The sequence below is a fragment of the Colletotrichum lupini genome, chromosome 5, assembly GCF_023278565.1.
Source record: "Colletotrichum lupini chromosome 5, complete sequence".
Taxonomy (NCBI): Eukaryota; Fungi; Ascomycota; class Sordariomycetes; order Glomerellales; family Glomerellaceae; genus Colletotrichum; species Colletotrichum lupini.
The window spans coordinates 1-21,496 of NC_064678.1; the positions used below are offsets into that span (position 1 = coordinate 1).

At 41.5% G+C, this 21,496-nt stretch overlaps 9 protein-coding genes across 9 annotated transcripts; 5 read left to right on the forward strand and 4 right to left on the reverse strand.

Moving 5' to 3' along the window:
* Positions 1-123: 123 nt before the first annotated feature.
* Positions 124-1,191, forward strand: CLUP02_09427 (uncharacterized protein; the record flags this gene model as incomplete). Its single annotated transcript, XM_049288405.1, has 3 exons — positions 124-130; positions 520-1,102; positions 1,149-1,191. Coding segments are annotated over 3 exons (633 nt in total), but the record flags the coding sequence as incomplete, so codon positions are not given.
* A 1,383-nt stretch (positions 1,192-2,574) lies between these two features.
* Positions 2,575-2,841, forward strand: CLUP02_09428 (uncharacterized protein; the record flags this gene model as incomplete). The annotated part of the gene is made up of 1 exon (XM_049288406.1): positions 2,575-2,841. A coding segment is annotated over one exon (267 nt), but the record flags the coding sequence as incomplete, so codon positions are not given.
* Positions 2,842-10,668: 7,827 nt separating this feature from the next.
* CLUP02_09429 (beta-glucosidase) lies at positions 10,669-11,434 on the forward strand (the record flags this gene model as incomplete). Its single annotated transcript, XM_049288407.1, has 2 exons — positions 10,669-10,819; positions 10,980-11,434. The coding sequence occupies 2 exons, from the start codon at positions 10,669-10,671 to the stop codon at positions 11,432-11,434; spliced, it is 606 nt and encodes a 201-aa protein (XP_049145551.1).
* Positions 11,435-11,554: 120 nt separating this feature from the next.
* Positions 11,555-12,349, forward strand: CLUP02_09430 (uncharacterized protein; the record flags this gene model as incomplete). Its single annotated transcript, XM_049288408.1, has 1 exon — positions 11,555-12,349. One exon carries the CDS (start codon positions 11,555-11,557, stop codon positions 12,347-12,349), a length of 795 nt encoding a protein of 264 aa, XP_049145552.1.
* Positions 12,350-13,130: 781 nt separating this feature from the next.
* On the reverse strand, positions 13,131-13,700 carry CLUP02_09431 (uncharacterized protein; the record flags this gene model as incomplete). The annotated part of the gene is made up of 2 exons (XM_049288409.1): positions 13,131-13,273; positions 13,451-13,700. The coding sequence occupies 2 exons, from the start codon at positions 13,698-13,700 to the stop codon at positions 13,131-13,133; spliced, it is 393 nt and encodes a 130-aa protein (XP_049145553.1).
* A 509-nt stretch (positions 13,701-14,209) lies between these two features.
* CLUP02_09432 (uncharacterized protein) lies at positions 14,210-15,206 on the forward strand (the record flags this gene model as incomplete). The annotated part of the gene is made up of 2 exons (XM_049288410.1): positions 14,210-14,313; positions 14,375-15,206. 2 exons carry the CDS (start codon positions 14,210-14,212, stop codon positions 15,204-15,206), a joined length of 936 nt encoding a protein of 311 aa, XP_049145554.1.
* Positions 15,207-15,810: 604 nt separating this feature from the next.
* On the reverse strand, positions 15,811-15,942 carry CLUP02_09433 (uncharacterized protein; the record flags this gene model as incomplete). Its single annotated transcript, XM_049288411.1, has 1 exon — positions 15,811-15,942. The coding sequence occupies one exon, from the start codon at positions 15,940-15,942 to the stop codon at positions 15,811-15,813; it is 132 nt and encodes a 43-aa protein (XP_049145555.1).
* Positions 15,943-16,055: 113 nt separating this feature from the next.
* CLUP02_09434 (uncharacterized protein) lies at positions 16,056-17,344 on the reverse strand (the record flags this gene model as incomplete). Its single annotated transcript, XM_049288412.1, has 5 exons — positions 16,056-16,279; positions 16,336-16,544; positions 16,672-17,011; positions 17,083-17,147; positions 17,217-17,344. 5 exons carry the CDS (start codon positions 17,342-17,344, stop codon positions 16,056-16,058), a joined length of 966 nt encoding a protein of 321 aa, XP_049145556.1.
* Positions 17,345-17,382: 38 nt separating this feature from the next.
* CLUP02_09435 (methionine permease) lies at positions 17,383-19,901 on the reverse strand (the record flags this gene model as incomplete). The annotated part of the gene is made up of 6 exons (XM_049288413.1): positions 17,383-17,601; positions 17,715-17,832; positions 17,892-18,289; positions 18,349-19,594; positions 19,674-19,796; positions 19,885-19,901. 6 exons carry the CDS (start codon positions 19,899-19,901, stop codon positions 17,383-17,385), a joined length of 2,121 nt encoding a protein of 706 aa, XP_049145557.1.
* Between the last annotated feature and the right edge of the window lie 1,595 nt (positions 19,902-21,496).

Consider the following 21,496-nt stretch of genomic DNA (forward strand, 5'->3'; position numbering starts at 1 on the left):
ACCCTAACCCTAACCCTAACCCTAACCCTAACCCTAACCCTAACCCTAACCCTAACCCTAACCCTAACCCTAACCCTAACCCTAACCCTAACCCTAACCCTAACCCTAACCCTAACCCTAAGTGTGGTAGGTAGGATGATGTTAGAAAAGTAATCCCGCAAAACTGCGGGGTTGGGATATAGCGTTCAGTCTGCGATAAGCACGGATACCTAGATAAATAGAGAACTATGGGGCAATGTAGCGAGCTTTACGTTATATGTACAACCTTTATCCGTAATAGAGCGGGCAATACGCTCGTAGACGGACGACCCGACTAACTGTGTCTAGGGAGCGTGGAGTGCTCTCCAAATTCTGGCAATACAAAAACTGGTATACGTGCTATTCCAAGGGTACTGATACTTGTGGTAGTAGTCCCGGGTGATATGTTCATCTGACATTGACGCCTAGCCGCTTTCTAGGTTCTGTCCTCCCTCGAACAGTCGAACATGTACTCCTCTAAGCTCACCTGGCTCGTTATAGGCGCCAACTCTGGCCTGGGGCTTTGCATAGTCCAACAAGCGCTCCGCCAGGGACATACCGTCATTGCCATAGCCCGATCTCTGGCCAAGTTTCCCGAGAGCCTTCGAGATGCTCAGAACGCTCATCTTTTTGAGCTCGAAGCCACTAGCTCGGCGTTCATCATAACGAAATTCGTCGACGACCTCGTCTCCCGCTTCGGCCATATCGACGTTCTCGTTAACAATGCAGGCTACGGCCTCTTCGGCGCGGTCGAATCGTTAACCGAACAGGAAATCCGATGCCAATTCGAAGTGAATTTCTTCGGTGTGCTCAACCTTACCAAGGCAATCCTGCCGCATATGCGCCAACGTTATAGCGGTACTATTTTACAGATGTCGAGTTATTCGGGCATTTTCAATATTGAGGGATCGCCTGTTTATATAGCGAGCAAACATGCCTTGGAGGGACTGAGCGAGGGCCTCGCTCAGGAAGTCAAGAAGTTCGGGATTAGGGTTCATCTTATCGAGCCGGGATACTTCCGAACGGGGTTTGTGACTTCGGCCCTAGAGACGAGGAAGGAGGGGAGCTGGATGACGGAGGACGGGTACATCGATATAAAGGCATATATTACTAACGCAGATGGGTCACAGCCTGGTAATCCTGTTAAAGCTGCTGAAAGGATCTTCGAGCTAGCGTCTTTAACGGGGATGGCGAAGGGATTGCAAGATAAAGTCAGACTAGTCCTCGGCTCGGATTGTCTAGACATGTTAGAGAAGAAAATTAAGCAATATAAAAAGACTATTCAGACAATAAGGGAAATTGCGCCGTCGACGGATTACTAGCTATCATACCGGGGAGATAGTTGCATTAGCAACGCAACGTCATTACCAAACAGCGTAAATATATCTTAAGACAGCCAGCATGGGCCGCAGAAGAATAGTAGACTGCTCCGAGAATAATAACGTTGGAAAAGTAATAACAAAAGAAAAAAGTGGACGTCTATAGATAAAGTCGATTATTCATAGCTACGGCAAACTACCTATATATATCCTACCAGTTGCTATATGCCATCGATACATCGGGGTTAGTCTTCTCTAATAGCTAAACTTTCCAATTAAGTAGATTACATAGGCGTTAGACAAAATAATACCTAACTTATTATTTCCCCTTAGAAAAGGTACGTCTCTATGTGCCGACAATATGCCGTAACGAATAGGATACTATGTAGTTTGGCGGTGCTCATTAAAATAGTGCTGGCGCGCTGCGCAATAGTAATCGCTTGTTATGATTGTCGTCCGGCCATCCAAATCGCCTACCTACTTTAAAACGAACTTCGGCGTTTGTAGCGTAATACGTAGCAGTGTGATCATACGGGCCAAGGCCGATGACAGGCGTCTAAGAAACATTTATTTTAGGGATAGCTACCTTAGTTATGAAGGAGAGGGTCTCAAGGTGCTTATGCTTTTTCCATTGAAGGAAGTCCAATTATGCTTTTAGTTATGTTAGGGAACCTATTTTAAATGTTTTAAAATGGCTCCTGGGCTTGAGGAAGGACTACCTATCTAGGTGCAAGTAAATACTTCCCTGCGAGGGGACAACCTATAAGCCATTGCCTTATCATGCGGGGTAAGGGGAGTTAACTCCGCATTCTAGGGGTCACATCCGGCTTTGCGTGTCTTGGGCCTCATAAAGTGGATTAAAAAGCAATAACCCTGGCTTCTATCCTAGGTAGTTATTTAGTCGTACTTGAGATCTCGGCTAATCGTCAGGTTTAGCAGGCTCGTCCTATAGCGGTGTAGCGGCAGTACATCGGGTGATTATATCAGCCTAGAGGCACTTAGGTAGGTAGAAATATTAAGGAGTTCCCAAAGAAACGCTCGACGGTCTAGTATCGCACATGCCTCGCTCCTAAAATGTGGCTTTTTATAACTTTGTCAACTTTGCTATACGCCTTTACGCCTAGAATAGGAGTGGCGGCTATCGCTTAATCGCTACCAATTTTCCCATTACGTGAGTTTACCACGTAACTCCTAATCTAGCAACGGCAGCCTGCTAACATGGTCCCGAATAGCGCTGGGTCAAGGAAAGGGTATATGGAAGAACGCATATGAGCGTGCATCTAATTTAGTCAGCCAGCTGACCCTTGAAGAGAAGGTCAACATTACACGTGGCTATGCGGGTGATAATACTTGTGCGGGTAACACCGGATCTATTCCTCGTCTTAGGTGGCTAGGCTTTTGCCTCCACGATGCTGGGAATAGTATTCGAGCGACAGACCTAGTTAACTCGTACCTGTCGGCTATATATATAGGCGCAAGCTGGGATAGAAACTTGACTTACTAACGCGGCTATTATTATTAGGCCTTGCCGGTCAGGCCTCGTTGGTTAAGGGATAGCTTAGGGGGGTATAAAAAGGGGGACTAAGTAACAAAGGAGTAGCTTAGGTATATATAAGGCGCTAGTAATATACCTCGAGAGAAGGGTAGATTTTAGTAATTCCTCTTTTAGACCTTAATAGTAATTAGCCTTTATAAGCTTCTTTTTTATGTTATATACTTATTAATAATTTAAAATCTCTATTTATAAAGGGGACTAGGCCGGAAGCTTAAAATGCTAATAAGAACGAGACGTAGCGAGAGAGTATAGTTAGCGCTATAATAATAATAAAAAAACGACTCTTTTTTATTAGACCCCTTAGAGTCGCCTCTTCCTTAGTAAACGATATAAAAATAAAGCGTAATAAGACTATTAATATAATAACGATATAAAAGGACCGTATTACTAAGAGTATTAATAAATTTTAAATAAAATAGCGAACCTCTTACCCTTACTTATTAATACCTAAACTAAATAATAAGTAATAAGTTAGTAAAATTATAAAAATAAGAACGATAATTAAAAAAAGAAATCCTTATTATAACGTATAAAGAGTACTTATATAAAAAACGAGTAAATTTAAAACGCTTATAGAGCTCCTTAAATAGCCTAGCCCCCGTACTAAGGGCTACGGTCTTAGCTATAGTAGCCTCGGACGTTAGCTTCGACGTAAATAAAAACGTAAACCCCCGGATTAAAAATAGTTTAATAAATAAAGCTATACTTAAAGCGCCGCTTAAGTAATAATAAAATAATAAGTTCGTACTATTTAAGCCCCTATTTACTAGCTCTCTCCTAATTTAAATAAGCGCCGTAAGTAGAACGTTTATATTTAGACCGCTATCCTTCTTTAACTTATTATATATTAATAAATCGGTACGGGATTTATAAAGCTTCTTCTTTAACTATTATTATCGCTTTGACTTATAAGCTTAATAAATAAAAATAGACTATAATAAAATAGTATATACGGTTAGCTACCTAAGTAGTAGCGTAAAAACCTCTTAAATATACTATATTTTTAACTACTAAAGGACCCCCGGTTTTATAATAAACTAGGTTATATAAGAAGAACTAAAGACCTTCTTATAAAATAACCTATCTAATCCCGCTAACTAAGGAATAGTAGCGAGTATATAACTAAATAGTACCTTATAAAGCTAAAAAAAGAAAGTCGACGAGTTCGTTAGCTATATTAATAAGCTCGAGATAAAATTAAAATATATCTTAATAAAAAAATAGAGGATTTTTATATTAATAAGTAAACTATAGCCCGAACTACGCCTCGTAATAATATCGTAAATAGAACTTCTGCGGACTTATTTATAATTAGTATTATTAATAAGACGTATTAAATAATCCTCGTTATTAATAAGGAGCTTATGAACGTCCTCTAAGTAATATTTTAATTTAAACTCGAACGAGCTAATAAGAAAATACCGGGGTATTAATAAGTTAAATATATAAAGAATACGCCGTAACTTATTTAATAAGGATATTACGTATTATAATTATAAAGAGACTAGTTATATTATAAGGGATTGCTTATAACTACGGGAGTAGTATTAGTAGTATTATAATTATAATAAAACCGGGCACCTCGTTAATAGCTACCCGAGCGTTATATATTATAAATATAACTAAAAGGGGCATAAGGCCGCTAGCTATTAATTAAACCTTACCCTAGCTAAGTAGCGCGGACTAGTAACGAGCTTAAATACTATCTTAATAAAAAGAGTAGCTAGTGATTAATAAGGGCGGCGCTTAAATATCCTAACTTATATATACTTAAACTACGTATAAGAGAAGCTAAGCGCCCTTATTAATTCGGGAGTAAAAGGGAACGTAGTTAGTATCGGGCTACTTAATAGCTTTAACGCTAATTTACGAATTTACCTATTACCGTAGCTAGTAAATATTAAAAGTAAATAAATAGAGACGCTAAGAAGCTACTACTTACGGCTTCGAATTATTAATAATAACTATATAATAAAGATATAGCTATATCGCTTCGTAATAGCTAATATTATAGTACCTACGCTTATCCTTAGTTTCCCTTAGCTAGAGGATATCGACCCGCTAATTAGTTAGAAATAAAAGAAATAATAATATCTAATTTATAAATAATATATCCGCTTAGACGCCCTAAAGAAGGGGCTACTAAACGACTTAGTTTTAATAATACTCGCGCATATTATAATTAACTTAGTTATAAATAGTAATATAATACTAATAAGCGTAGCTAAGGACTAAAAGCTACGTTACTAAGACTTTAACGACTTATTCTTAAAAAAAAAGGCTATTTTATTACTAAATAGAGCACTACACGACTACTATATTAAACTAAATAATACGGCGCCTATCCCCTAAGGACTTATTTACCTATTATTAAACTATAAGCTCGAGATCCTACGTAACTATTTAATAAAAATAAAGGCTAGGGGCTAAATATGCCCCTCTATAAGCCTAGTAAGAGCACCTATCCTCTTTATACTTAAAAAAAAAAGAGAGCTACGACTTTACGTTAATTATAGAGCGATTAATAAAATTATATAAAAAGATAGAACGCTACTACTGCTAATTAAAGAGATACTAAATAGACTATTTAATACCTCTATTTTTATAAAGCTAAACTTTAAGAACGTATATTACTATATATATATAACCGAGGGTAATAAGTAAAAGACGGCTTTTTATATTAAATACGGGTAGTTCGAGTACTTAGTTATACCTTTTGGGCTAACTAACGTACCCGCAACTTTCTAGGCGTATATTAATAACGTTCTAAGCGGCCTAGTTAATACTATTTATATCGTATACCTAAATAATATTTTAATATATAGTAATGACTACGTAGTATATAAAGAGTACGTACGTAGCGTATTATAGAGACTACGGTAATAGAACTTATATTTAAATAGTAGTAAATACGAGTTCTATATATTACGTATAGGATTCTTAAAATATATCGTATTTAATAAAAATATAGAAATAGAACCCGCGCGCACCGAAGCTATAGTAAATTAGCTACTTCCGAGGAGCGTTAAAAATATATAGACGTTCCTTAAATTTACGGGGTTCTACCGCAAATTTATTAATAACTATACTAAAATAACGGCACTTCTAATAGACTTATTAAAGAAAGTAAAACTAGGATAATTAGAGCTATTAATACTAACTATAGAGTTATTTAAAAAGCTATTAATAGTATTTACTAACGCGCTAATATTATAATATTTTAACCCTAACCTACTTATATAGTTATAAATAGACGCTTTAGCTCGAGCTATCGGCTTAGTAATTACGTAATTATTTAAGGGTAATTAATACTTAATTACTTATAGGTTAAGGAAATTAATAAATATAGAGAGCCGCTATAGTATAAGAGACGCGGAGCTACTAGCTATTATAAACATACTAAAGAACTAATAACACTACCTCGCTTATAACTAAGATTAGGTCATAGTATTTATAAATTATTTTAACCTATAGTTCTTAAATATAAAAAAAAGATTAAATAAGAAATAGTTACGCTAGCTAAACGAACTCGTAGTATTTAATATCGAGATTAGGTTTAAGTTAAGTATAAAGAACTTAGTAAATAGATTATTATAAAGACCTAACTACGGTAAAAGTAATAACGATAACGGAGTAGAAGAGCTATTATTAAAAATAAGGGAAGACTTTTATAATACTAAAAATATATAAAAGCCCCTTAGAGTTATAATAATAAAGTATATAAGGACGAGCTGCGGGAGCGGCTCTTAAGTAAAAAGGATAATAAGTATTTTAAAAATAGAACTAATAATAATATAAAAAAGTAAGCGAAGGAGGTTAGGAGCTCTAGTTTAAGAGAACTTTAAAGAATACCTCGAGAGGCATAACGGGGCTATAAGCCTAGGGTATTAAAGTTATAGCGTAGTACTTAGAGAGCTACTTAAGCCTATTATTAAAATTATAAATCGCGAGCTATTCGTTTTATAAAACTTTAATATAATAAAAGTACTTAAAATAGTATTTAGTAAAGAGGGGTTGTTAATAATAAGTTAACTACGGGCTACTTAATAAGAAGACGCTTTTATAAAAAATAGGTAGTAAACTAAAAAGAACCGACGGCCTTATTTAGCTAAAAAAAAATAATAATAAAGCTAGGTATACGACTCTAAAGGGCTATTATACTATAGTAGCCGCGCCTACGTATTACTATATAAGGGGCTAAAGAGGGAGGTTATCGAAGTATATTACGATACGCTTATAATAGGATATTATAATATAAAGCGGATAATAGCGCTACTAAAACGCTACTATTACTAAAATAGAGTAAATAAGGATATAAAAAGTTATATTAATATTTATATAGTATACTAGCGGATAAAGCCTTATTATTATAAGCTATATAGCTTACTACGCCCCCTACCTACCCCGGTTAAGTTATAATAAAAAATATTACTAAACTTTATTACGGGCTTACTTATATTAACTACGCTAATTAGGAGGCACCCCTACGACGTAGTATTCGTTATAATAAACCGATTTATAAAGTATAGCGTTTATATTATTACGAGAACGACTCTTATAGCCTAGGGATTTGCAAACCTCTTATTTGTAAAGATCTTTATTAAGTTTAAAATACTTAAAGGGATCGTCTCTAATAGAGGGTCGTTATTTATAAATAAGTTTTAAACTTATTTTTATTACTTTTTAGTAATAAAGAGGTATTTTAATACTGCGTTCTACCCGCAAATAAATAGTTAAATAGAACGGTAAAACTAACACTTAGAGTAGTACCTTCGCTATTTTTATACTTAGACTAATTAAATTAGGCGTAGTATTTTTACTTAGCTAAGTTTATATATAATAACGCTTAGTACTTAGTAATTTATAAAGCGCTTACTAAGGCCCTACTCGGGTTCTTATTTACGTACCCTATGTTAATCTTAATAAGGACTTAAGACGGTATATAAAACATCTTAGCTAAGGAGCGTATAGCCTAATTACGAGCTAACTAAGAAGCTCTACGACCCCTTATATAAAAAGTACGTAAAATATATAAATAATAAGCTAATAAAGCTAGGATAAATATATTATATAAAGTAAATAACTAGGTATTATTATTAAAAAAGAATATTAAGAAGTAGCGTCTTAACTAGAAGTTAGCTAATAAGTATCTAAGCCTATTTAAAGTTAAATTAATAGTTAGAACGGCGGGGGTTACTTACTAACTAGACGTACTAACGTAATATAAAATATATAATATATTCTATATATCTTTATTTAAGCCGTATTAATACTATAAAAAAGCCCCTTAGAAGCCCTTACTTATTAAGGATATAAACAGGGAGCTATTTTATAAAATAAAAGATATTATATAATATAGAGGGCTAAAGAGGAGGCAATAATACCTAATTTAATAAAAAGAATATAGTAGCGACGAAGATACGTAGGAGCTAGCTAGGCATATCGAAGACGTAGTGTTAATTAGTATATATAAAAAACGAGTTTTAATTAGGTAGCGCGCCCTAGCTCCTAAAGAGCCTAATAACGTAGCGAACTAGCTACTAATAATAATAAAAAGGGGCTATATAGCTATAACTAAGTAGCGCAAACGCACTAATTATTAACTATTTCCCTAATCCTTATAACGCGCAAAAGGACCGCCCTTATTTATAAAGGGACCGCCCTTATATATAAAAGGGCCGCCCTAGTTATTATCCTAGGGGTTATTATAAAAAAAATAATCTCCCTATTATTAGCAAATCTATAAATAATTAGCTACGAATATAGAGCGCAAGCGGGGCGACTATATACTAACTAAAATATTATTAAAATAGCGCACTTTATTACGAATAGTACGAAGTAGTGCGATTATAGTATCGTTATGGGATAAAGACGTAGTGCGGGAGGAGCTTATAGCTACTTTATTATCGTCGCTATTAATAACGGGGGTCGAGCGGGCCTCTTTATTAGCGCGCTTAAGCGCCCTTTATATATTACTAATAGCAATTTAATAAGTCTACTAGAGCTATAAAGTAATATTAGCGACCTAAGTAATAATAATAATAGAATAATAACGGAGTAATAAACCTCTGAATTATAAACGTTACTATTAGAAGCGAGTGTAATACTTTAAAAGGTTTATATTATAAATTTTATAAACTTAGGGACCTAAGACGTTATTAATATAATACTTAAGAAAAGTAATAGAGTAGTAATAGCGCTAAGCGCTTATTATATTTTTATAAAAATAGTTCTATATAGTATATTTAATATAACACACGCTAGATCTTAAAGAAGTATTAAATAAAGGAGCGAACTAGGGGCTATAAATTACCGACTTAGCTAATTATAATACTTAGCTTTTAAATTAAGCGCCTTATATATAATATAAGTAGAGTAGGGGAGCGGGCGCACTTAGCTAACCCCGATCTTTTTAATATTCGCCTTTTTTTTCTTTTTAATAAGAATTTATAATAGTTAGTATAAGTAGTATATAAGTAGCGATATATATATAAGGTTAGGGCGAGTAAAGGGGATATTAGGCTTTTTAAATAGACTATTACTGCGGCTATTATTAAGTATACCCACAGCGCTAATAACCGTTCTATTATTAATAATAGTAACGCTATAATTAGGGGCTATAGTTATACTAAAACGAGTTAATAGCGACTACGGAACGATTTTAAAAAAGACTTACTTAGGCATAGGGAGTATATAAAAATAGGGATCTAGGAAATATTTATTAATTATAATATTTATATAATAAGGGAGTAGCGCAAACGCTAATAAAAATAAGAAACTATATATAAAAAAGATAATTACGAATAAAAAAAGAGAAAAGGAATTCGGAATTATAATAGTTTAGAAGGGGGTTAATATTAGTAAATAAAAGTAGGGTAACGACTACTTAAGTACCGGTAGTTATAAAGAAGGCCTATAAGTAGGAGCGGCCTAGGTATAGAATTATAGGGTTATTATCCGGAGTAAGGGGTCTATATTTAGGCTAACGGGCGCTGCTTATACCTACCCTCGTACTATATATCTAAGGACTTTTTAAGTAAAAAATTAATATAGTATATATAAACTATAAACGGGCTTCGGGACGAAGCCTAGGGGAGGGAGTACCCTATTAGGCCTTGCTAATTAGGCTTTATTAGTTAAGGGATAGCTTAGGGGGGTATAAAAAGGGGGACTAAGTAATAAAGGAGTAGCTTAGGTATATATAGAGCGCTAGTAGTATACCTCAAGGGAAGGGCAGATTTTAATAATTCCTCTTTTAAACCCTAATAACAGTTGGCCTCTATGAGCTTCTTCCCTATGTCGCACACTTATTAATAATTATATGGGGAAAGAATTCAAAAGTAAAGGAGGTATGTCCCCTAGGTTTAATGTTACTAATAGTTTCGTCATTAACTGGTTTTTAAGTCAACGTTCTGCTAGGGCCTAATGCCGGTCCTCTGGGTCGTACTCCACTAGGCGGGCGGAACTGGGAGGGCTTCTCGGTTGACCCATATTTGGCCGGATAGCTAAATGCTGAGACTATCATTGGGCATCAGGAAGCTAGTGTGATCGCTAATCTAAAGGTTGGCTGTTAATGAGGCTTGCTCACTATACTATGTCTACAATTCACGATGGACTAATGTGTGCCGGCAGCATTTCATCGGAAACGAGCAAGAGACGTTCAGAAGGCCATACTTTGGCGTGGAGGCGGCATCATCTAATATTGATGATAAAACTCTACACGAATTCTATCTTTGGCCATTTGTCGATGGGGTCAAAGCGGGAGCGGCATCCATTATGTGCTCATACAACAGGATTAACAACACATACGGTTGTGAGAACAGTAAACTATTGAACGGGATTCTAAAGACAGAAATGCAATTCGAAGGGTTTGTTCTTCTCGACTGGAACGCAAAGCATACACTAGAAAGTGCCAATGCTGGTCTAGATATGGTCATGCCCCTTGGAGGGAATTGGGGCTCGAATCTCACAAGGGCAGTCAGTAACGGAACCGTGAATGAATCAAGGGTAGACGACATGGCCACAAGGTATCTTACCAACATGCCATTCCCACAACTTGAAGATTACGTGTGGCTGACGTTCGTCAAGAATTCTGGCAGCTTGGTATCTTGTTGGTCAAGACAACGACTTCCCAATTCCTGGCATTGGCATGAAAAATCTGACTGAGCCGCACGATCAAATCGACGCCCGTGATCCTAAGGCGAGGCCAACAATACTCAGTGGAGCTCTTGCGGGCCACGTGTTAGTGAAGAACGAAAATAATTCACTACCTTTCAGCGGGGCCCCGAAGATCATGTCTATATTTGGATATGATGCAACAGTACCTTCGACGAAGAATACCGACAAACTTTTTGAGCTTGGATACTACTCCTCCCCAGAGATGGCTCAGGCTGTACTGGGAACAGAGAGGCATTTTGACCAGGCAGCCAAGGGGGGAACCATTGTCAGTGGGGGGCGTGCTGCAGCCAATGCGCCTTCATACCTACTCGATGTAAGCACCATACTCTCCCAGGTGAGTGTTTTTGGGCTGACGGGGCTCTAGCCTTTGAGTTCGCTACAACATAAAGCCGCAATAGATGGCACTTGGGTCAATTGGGATCTGGTGTCTGGAGATCCCGATGTCAATGCTGCTAGTGACGTTTGCCTGGTTTTCATCAACGCCATGGCAACCGAAGGATGGGATCGAGATGGCTTGCACGACGATTTCAGTGATGGCCTCGTCTTGAATGTAGCTAATAAGTGCGCCAACACAATTGTGGTCGTTCATACAGCCGGCATTCGCCTGGTCGATCAGTGGATCGATCACCCAAATGTTACGGCTACAGTCATCGCCCATCTTCCGGGTCAAGACAGTGGGTCAGCCCTTGTCAAGCTCTTGTATGGTGAGGCTTCATTCTCTGGGAAGCTCCCGTATACTTTGGCGCGAAACGAAAGCGATTATTCAGTGTACGCACCTTGTGGGAGGCAGGTCAACACCACCAGTCCCCAGTGTGATTTCACTGAAGGCGTGTTCGTCGACTATCGCGCCTTCGACGAAAGAGGCATCGAGCCAAGATTTGAATTTGGCTTTGGCTTGACATACACAGAATTCACCTACTCTTCCCTACTGGTCAAGACGCAGAATGTCTTGATAGGCGCCGCATCAAATAGCAATGCCTTGTGGGAGGTGATACTGAATGTTGAGGCATCATTCAACAACACTGGCAGTCATGCTGGCGAGGAAGTTGTGCAGTTATACGTCGCAATCCCCAACAGCCCCCCGAAACAGCTTCGAGGCTTTGATAAGGTGCCATTGGAGATAGGAGACAGCGCTACCGTTCAATTTGAGCTTACACGAAGAGACCTCAGCATTTGGGACGTTGTGGCTCAAGCTTGGACGCTTCAAGGTGGCAATTATACCATTTTTGTAGGAGCAAGCAGCCGAAATCTGCCTCTTCAATCCTCCTTCACATTGTGATTGAGTGGAACATAGCATAGGTAAGGTACGTTAAGATTGAGCCAATAATAGCGGATCTCACGAATCACTCTCAGATCCTACGACTGAGTCGCTATCGTCAAACATTATTGACGATTTTAACAAAGTTCTGTATCTCCGGCCAATCACTGACCTCGACTTGCGAAAGTCAGCTGAGACACTCACTCTTCGTAGTCGACTGATGTATTGCATGTGGTTTGGACTGGAATGGCCTCAATGTTCTGGGGACAAAGGCGGGGACACGATCGCTAGCTGAACGTATGTCTGGGCGATAGACAGAACTTATCGTGATTAACATGCGCAATGACATATGAAAGGGGTGTTCAAAGCCCGGTGCGTATTTCCTGACATGCTTGGGGTAATTGAACTGGCTGAGTGTCAGACACCAGAGATATTGAAAAGTCCCCTCAATGCAACTAAGCTTTTAGTGGGATGCTTAACACCGGAAAACTATCTGCCTGATTTGACACACAATCAAAGATCAGGCAGTCCAGCTACGTGCGCACATCCGTGGCACGCCACGTACATTTTACTGGCTCGGATGGTATCCTCAACAGTGAAGCGGGCCAAGGCGAGGCGAGCAAAGATGGTGCAAATTAAGGGGGATACGGGGCCTAATTCGGCTGAGCTTCTGCAGCCGAAGGCAAAACATGAAAAGTTTGTAGAACGGATGACTTATGGACAACAATCAGACCAACTCCGATCCGGGACATCTGTGGATGCAAACAGGTACCCAAGCGGTCATCTAGTCAGGTTCTGACGATCAAGTCATTTTGCCCAGAGCCTCTCTGTTGTACCGGGCGCCTGGCTTATCGAAAGATACTTCCCTAGCATAGATCTTCCTACTGTCTCTTGACTTCAGCGAATTGGCAGTTTGTCCTCCATTGAGCTGTTCATACTCCCATACTGAAGCCCACACTCTACATTTTAATATGAGAAGACGAGATAAACGGTTCTTCGGCTTTTATGTTAGTGTAAATATACCTACCTATGTGAGCATATCTGACTAGGTCCGTTCAGAACGAGTTGAACCCCACCAATTTTACTAGGGAGATAGCGAAGTACTGTTTGAATATGGGTTACTTTCAGTTAGGCAAACTTCGATTCCAAAAGATGATGTGAATACCCAAAGATTGTCGAAGACCTTGCAATTATTTGCCTCGGAATCCGACATCCCTCCAGGCTCAGTAGAGCCTAGGCCCTGAACGCCAATTCCTGGTGTACCGCGTGTGACATTGTCTAAGCGGCCTGTTACTTGCATCAATTTTTGAAGCCGGCCTCGTGAATTCGCGGCTTCCAATAGGTCGCAGTTTACTGAGAGGGTGTAAGGCATGCATCTCCTGCCAACATAGCCTGCAGGTATAGTGAGAATAACGCGGGGTATTCCCCGTAATACGCGCCATTGGGAACGAATGCATGATTACTGCATGCGGACTGCATTCGCCAACAACAAATACAATGCATATAAACTACGTACGATTATTGGGCTCATGATGTCCCACGGCACCTGATTGACGAATGGCTTTCCAGGGCAACCAATCGCTGCGCAGTTCGGTGTGAAAATGTCGCGAGAGCTTGCTGCGCTTCAACGTGGCACCCACAACAATGGAATCGATAGGTGTGCTCAAGCTCGACCTGAGCCTTCTTAGGGACGAAATTTAGAGCCCAACGACAGAAAATAAGGAAAATTATCGAGGAGGGAATATAAGATGTCATATTTGCGAGTAGTCATCATCGCGCCGTAACTCAGGAGCAAGATTATTAAAAGCCCGTCGTGTCATCGTGCCTTCGAATTCTATCTTCCTACCTCCCTCACTCGATCCAGTAGAATCTCCATTAGCTATGGACACAACCGGATGGTCCCCAGCCTCGCCGCTTGATCAGCCGGGCAATCACAACCTAGAGGCCTTTGTAGGACATACACAGGAAGTAGGTCCCGAGGTGTCGTAAGTTTACTCCGATATCCTACATTGGGATCTGGCGTCTTTGGCTAACGACTCTTCAAAGGCCATACGCAAGTCCGACATGCAATGTCTACTTCGAGAGTGGCCAGCCCTTTCGGGTGCCTAGCAACCTTCTTTGTCAAGAACTCGAGAACATACGTCTTCGAAGCCATGGCGAAATACGATTGAAGCATATACCAGATGATGCAGGCCATGTACTCATCCACTTTCTCCATACGGGATCATGGCAAACCTTGCGGGCCAAAGATTCCAGCGACACACCGAAGAATGCCAGTTATCTTGGAACCAGTCTATATGTTTATGCCGCTTCGCAGGCATACAAGATTCCACTGCTAGCCGAGCTTGCCAAAGAACACATTTCCCTCTCCGCTGAGACTTTACCTGCCCTGGAGGTTCTTTCTCTAGCTTCAGATGCTTGTCACTCTCTCGGAGAAGATGACACATGGTTATCAGCATTCATTAAGCGACGTATCCGTCACCTATTCGAAGACTCATCTTCGTTGAACAAAGCCGGTCTCTTAGGGTGTTTCGACAACGCAACAACATACTCTAAGCTGTTAGTAAAGAGCTTGATCGAAATTTGCTGCGATTACTCGATTTCCGTCAATCCAAGCGAGTCTCAGCCGTCGCCTCGGATTGGACCCACGGTCACGTCCAAGCCAGTTCCTGTTCCTTGGTCGGAGACAGCTGAGCCAGAAGTGGACCTGAGCGGCGAATTGACCCTGGAATCAGCCCTGGGAAACAGTCTGACATCCACCTCGAAGAAAGACAAGAAGAAGAAGAAGAAGGCTAAAAAGTTCGACGAGACCCTTGCTGAGTCTGACGTGGCGAGTCCCAGAGATGCTGCAGAGTACGTGACCAACGGCCGGCATTGAATAGTTAATAGGCGGTCAAGATATCAAATTGAAGTGCATCGTTACCAGATTTAGAGTCTTTGTCTAAACCTCTCTCGTGAAACTCTAATGTCCGTTAATATGTATACTCAGCTACCCTAACGGCCATGGCGGGTCAGTGCAACACATCGAGTCTACACGTATAGTAAATGCTAAAGAGTAAAATATACATGATTATATGAGTCTGTTACCTTCACTACTGAACATACTACTAGCAGACTAATTTGGCGGAATAGTATCAATTACAAGTGATATTACTACAATAATAACAGGCATTATCACACGTCGTAATCATCGTTCCGGACATAAAGCTTCTTTAAACAAAAAAATCCACCATCACCTTACATTCGCACCTCAAATAAATACGAGAGGCACTCTAAGATATATAGCCTATATTTAGTCTTCCGGATAGAAAACAAGAGCTCGAACCTCTATATAGCGCACATACCCATTCAAATCAATCAAACAAATAAGTTAAACAAACAGTCAAATATAAGAATTTTAACAAGTCAAACAATCAAATATTCCAGCCCGTATATTTAGTATATTTAATCAAATCTAGAATCTGAGGGTGGGCCCGAATATACTAATAATATACTAAGAAAATACGGAAAAAAAGGGGCCGCCCGGACCCGGATTCGAATACCGGACCTCCGGAATTAAAGTGGACCCGCTCTAAAACAACCCGGCGCCTCCGGCGCAGAATCCACTGCACCATTTACACCTCAAAACAGGCTATAGATAATTCTGTTAAATTAATCAAATATTTTTCAAATAATTCAAACAATCAAATATGGCGCGAGAAATCAGTCAAACAATCAAATATGAACCTCATATTTGATTTGTTTGTTTGGGTATAAGCGCTGCCTCTATGCTTTCTCTTGGTGGTGCATCCGAGCTTGCCGTTGGATCAACGAAAGCAGTGTGGGGGACTCTCCTAGCTCTTCCGTCCGTCTTGCTGTCGAAGCACTTAATGAGAATTACTTCGTTCGGTGTGAGACCATCTTTATAGTACCACTTGTGAGCGTTGCTATGTCTCACTGCGTATGTCTCTCCTCGCCGATCAGGGTAAATCAGTCCGGTTACGACTAGATCTGACTCGGCGACAGACCTGGCGTCTGCAATGGCGAGTGGGTCTCGTTGAACTGTTTTGATGGGCCTCCAAACGTTGATGATTTGTACTCGACCTTTGAGCAACTTATCGGCATCATCTGGGAGGTGGTGAGGAACCCGGGAAAGAGCGGCCTTGTAAGATTGGTCAATATGAACTCTTTGCACGGGTCCACGAGCTGCTCGTCCTTGTGCTGCTGTGCCAGGTAGCTGCCGGCGAATAGTATGGTCAAAGATAAAAACGCGACTAGCACCCGTCCTACATATAACTTATTAGCTGAGACGACGGCAAGATAGGATTGGTCCCGTGAAGTCTTTCCAAGGATGCCATACTTACACCGCTTTTAGAAGTTCTTCAACTTCGGCGTAGTAGGACGACCTGATCTGATCATCGTCTTGAAACTGCTTTTCAGTCGACCAGCTGTGATGGATTTGAAACCCATTTATATCGAGAGAAAACTCCTCTTCATCGCCTGTGAGGTCGCTGATCGTCATAGAGTGGGATTCAAATGGCCGGTCATATGTCTCTGGCCTGTCAACATATGTAGGATGCGGAGGCGATCCATCCTCGTTGTCTTTGTGGTAGTTCAGTGTTGCTTCCACTCCCTTGCGCCTCTGATTCGACTCGCGCAGATCATTCGCTCCGTGGCGTTTAGTGCGTTGAGGAGAGCCCAGCCCTGCGGAAAAAAGGACTTTCCGAACCTCTACTGCTGCCATGCTCGGTTCTAAGTGGGATTTGTAGTGGTACTGGAGTCATAGGGGTACATCAATACCAGCAATACGGGCAGCTCAAAAGGTGCGGCAAAGCTCCAACTATAAATCATTTTGTACCAGCCAACTGACCTTTACTCTACTCTTATTCCACATGGTCTCCTTCGGCACGCGATATTTGTCCAGTCATGAGCAATTTGTGGATTGATAATCAACCTCAACCGAACCACGTGGTGTGACCATAACCCAGCACCAATTGGTTCAAGGATTGACAGTGAAAGAGATGATATGACACCCATGCGGTTGTGATTTCAAATCCGCATGGGCATCGCCCCAATTAAGCTCGGTCAAACGTGCCTCGGCCCAGGTTATGGTTGCGGAGTAAAATGGTGTCATTGTTGTAATCTTCCGCATTGATAATCACATATCCTTGCCAGTGCGCCTTATCTGCTGTAAAGAGACTCTTAGCCATTGCTTGGGAGAGATACAAGCGGTAGTAATCTTTCGAAAGCGATTTCCAAGCAAACGTTGGAACCGACACTGAATCATAAGGCACCTAGTTGAAGTACAATTTGGGTGCGCGAGGGAAATGAGATTACGCTTATGTGCCTAAATTCGGCAACTTACGAAGGTGTGGTTCTCGATCGGTTTCTAAGTATCTATATGGACGAGTTTTGTGATTGTTGTTCCATCACTCAGAATCTCTTCTGTTTCCTCAATCTTATAACCTCCCCAACGGGGCAAAGCGACTGTCCAGACATACCAATACATTACTCCGGCTGTGAGACTGGTAGATAGCAGCATCAGTCTCAAAAGATCTACGGTCTAGTCAGGGGTCTCACTTACATGCTCACACCAATAATTGCATATGTGGCGTAAAACAATCCGTTTGGTGGCTTTGTATCCGGCGGGAAAAAAGGAGCCGCAAGTAATGCTATACTCAGGCCGATTCGTAAGATCACAGCTGGAACAAATGCCTTGAATGGGCGTTTGATATCGGGACGTTTAATGCGAAGCCACAAAAGCCCTACTGCAATGGCCAACGCTAAAATTTGACCAGGATAGCCTTCAACCTCCAGGATAAATGAATAAACATCCCTAGAGGGAGGCAGCGTAATGACCAGAAATGAAGGAATGTAGTGAACAAAGAGCCCGCCTAGAGGTGAGTTGAAGGGCTTTGTAGATGACAGTATGTCCGAAAACGGAAGAAAGCCTTGTCTGGCAATTTCTTGTTTTGTGCGCGCCTAGAGTCATCGTATAAGCACAGTATCCGCAACAAGCTGGCAACACAGAGAGATCCTACCGCAGAAAATGCAACGACGAGAACATTCGCTCCTGCACTCAAAGCAACTGCCAGAGGAAGGATCCTTTTGCCAACTCTCTCACCGAAGATTCGTTCAAAGAATAGGGCCGCTATCAGCTCGCCGCTCTGCTTTATCTCATCGATGGGAACAACGACAAAGTATGCTACATTGATAAGTGCGTAAAGTCCGCACGCAGTAATCAATGCCGCCATCGTCACAGATCGCAAGGTCCGAACTGGGTCTTTGACCTCATTCAGGACGTAATTGGCATTGTCAAGCCCCGCGTATGAATAGAAGACTTTGAAAAGGGATGTAGCAATTACACCCCAATTCCAGTTGGTGTTTTCCCACAGGTCTCCCCATCCAAGCACTCCAGTGATTTTCTGGGCAGATTCTTCCGTTGATCGGAACAAGACAACGTAGAGACCTGAGAATATCATGAAGACAATCAGGGCAACCTTGATCCAACCCAAAACATTTTGCAGCCTGATACCGAAGCGTGGGAAACAACCATGAACCAGGGTAACGAATGTGAGGAGTCCAACTGCAATACCTTTTCGAAGGAGATCACTGGGGTTATCGCCACCCAGTGCAAATAACAGATATTCGCTAAAAACGATGCAATTGCTCGCTGTAAATCCCAGAAGAACGGCTTGGATGGCGATGAGGGTCGATGCTAGGAATCGAGGTCGACGATACGTGAATTCTAGGTACACTTTGTCTCCCCCAGACCGTGGCAGCATCGAGCCAAACTCTAGGGAGATCATCAACCCGCATGCAGCAATTATTGCGCCAACAATCCAAAGCGAGAGTGACAGACCGGGGCTCCCAACTGAGCGAAGAATTGCGCCCGGAGTAGCAAAGATCCCGCTGCCTATCACTCTTGAGATGACAAGAATGTAGGCGCTTTGCCAGGTCAACGTGCGGCCGAGTGTCGATGTCTCTGGAAGTACATCGTCTTCAATTGAGCGTGATGGGTACGTCAGCCCAGTCCCAAAGTCTTCTTCATTCGGCTCATCAATTCTGGTTACGAGCTGCTTGGTATCTGAGCTGCCTGAAGTCGACAAGCGTCGTGGCGTAGATGGGATCAGCGGCTGCAACTCCGGGGCATCGTGGCTACTCATATCGCTGAGTGGTGTCGCTGGATCGATACCGTATGAGAACGCGAGTTGGGGTACTACTGAACTAGGCGGTAAGAGCGCGCAAACCAAATGTAACGGACCCAAGTTGGCAGCCTTCGTGGAACTTCAGTTGGATATATAATGAGTATCAAGATAACGTTGTTCACCAATGAAGTCAAGCAATAGCGACATATCCTGTTGACATGGTTCGGCTGCCCGGCTTCCCGGTAAAGATACGCGTTTGACAGGGAACCTGGGCGGTGTCATCGGCCTCAGGCGCGTGTCCACGGACAGTGATGCTTGATAAGAATACGGGTACATTCTGTCTTGTGAGGCGTGTCTCTCATGGCGTCATGTGTTTCAAAACGTAAGTTTCGGTCACAGGCGTCACCCAATGCCCGTCCTGTTCTTAACACGGATTCGCACGCCATCATTGCGCAACCTGACGCAAATTGGGGGCGTGATTATTCAAGATGGCACGTGAAAGGACCCAACCATCATTGCCCCAACTGAAATTTGGCCCCCAATCTGGGTGGTCTTCGAAAAGCTTTCTTAGACTGGAGTAACTTTCAGTACTGCTTAGTGAGAGGGCTTAGTACAAATTGCAAAATGATATTGCGTCGGCGCAAGAGGTTGAGCCTCTTCAGCATATCTCAAGTATCCCCAATGTACGAGAAATCACCTTGCCGATTCGACACACTTGATTTGAAAGCAGCTCTACCAGCTTTTGCACCAGAGCGCTTACTGGATTTTCGATTCATGACGTTCAAAAGCTGCTTCGTATGAAGAGATACCAAGTGGGGACGTCATTTTTCCATGAGGACAACACCTCAACAAGAGGATCATCCACACGAACACTCAGCTCGCACAGCCCTTGAGGGCCTCAGAAAGATAAGAAATCTCGTAGACCTATGGTTCCACTTAACAAGCAAGAAATCCAAGGTGCGGCTCAGATCTGTGCCGTTACGGGCTAGCCCTGATGGGTCGGATCCGGATTGGCACCCATATTCTGCCGCAGCGGGCCGGCGAAGGATCTATTCCAACGCCCTAGTAAGAACCCGGTTTCTAATATTTTCCTCCTCGCCTTAGATTTCTATACAGACATTACCGCTTGTTGCTTCACTTGGATTAGGCTCTTGAAATTCTCTGACGAGGCCTATGGAGCCTGGAGACTTGCGGCAACTCCAAGTCATCTGAATGATTCGTATACCAAGTAAGTACCTTACCTTGAGGGCGCCTTAAGGGAGGTATCTACAGTTTGAATGGATCGACTCCAAGCTATCCTTCTGAGAGTTAGAGACATCTCATTCGCCGAAATAGAATTCTCCTCCAATTGTTGTGCAAGTGAGAATCCCTGGAAAGAACTTGAGGCGATTTGAAGGTCGAGATACTCCAGATTCCATTGAATCCGTGTCGAGTGTTTCGTGCACGATACGCGCCCTTTATTTTCGGCTCACCTTTTAGGCATTAACCTGCTGCCAACCCTATTCAGCTACCTAACTATCACTAGAACAAGACTTGAAAATTTGGTAGTCTAGGATTACGGGTACGTACAACGCCCTGCTGCCGCTCGACTCATGGCTATGACAAGGCATGAACACATCAAAGAGGGGATAATCACAGCAAGAGGTTGTGTATGGACTAGGACTGAAAGGAATCGTTTTGAAAATAGGTGCATGTGAGGCCTAGTGTGGAGAGAATTTGCCTAAGCCGCAACCATCAACCGCCCCTAATTCAGCCCGGTTTTACTAGCACGAAGCCTCGCTGATCCATAGCTTTCAGCCGCGCTTAACTAAAACTCCTTCCACTATTGTGGGGCTACTTTATCTTACAAACTGTGGAGATGCAGGACCTTGGTCCCGCTGCTAACCAGCGCTCGTCAGCACTACCAATCCACAGATCAAGTGCGAAGTACAAACGTGGGGAGTGTGTATTTCGGGAGGGTGACCTCGGCGCCCCTTTCATAATCTTCCTTCGCCGTATTTTGCCAGTGGCTGTATATGAAGCATGCCAAGACTGTCTTTTA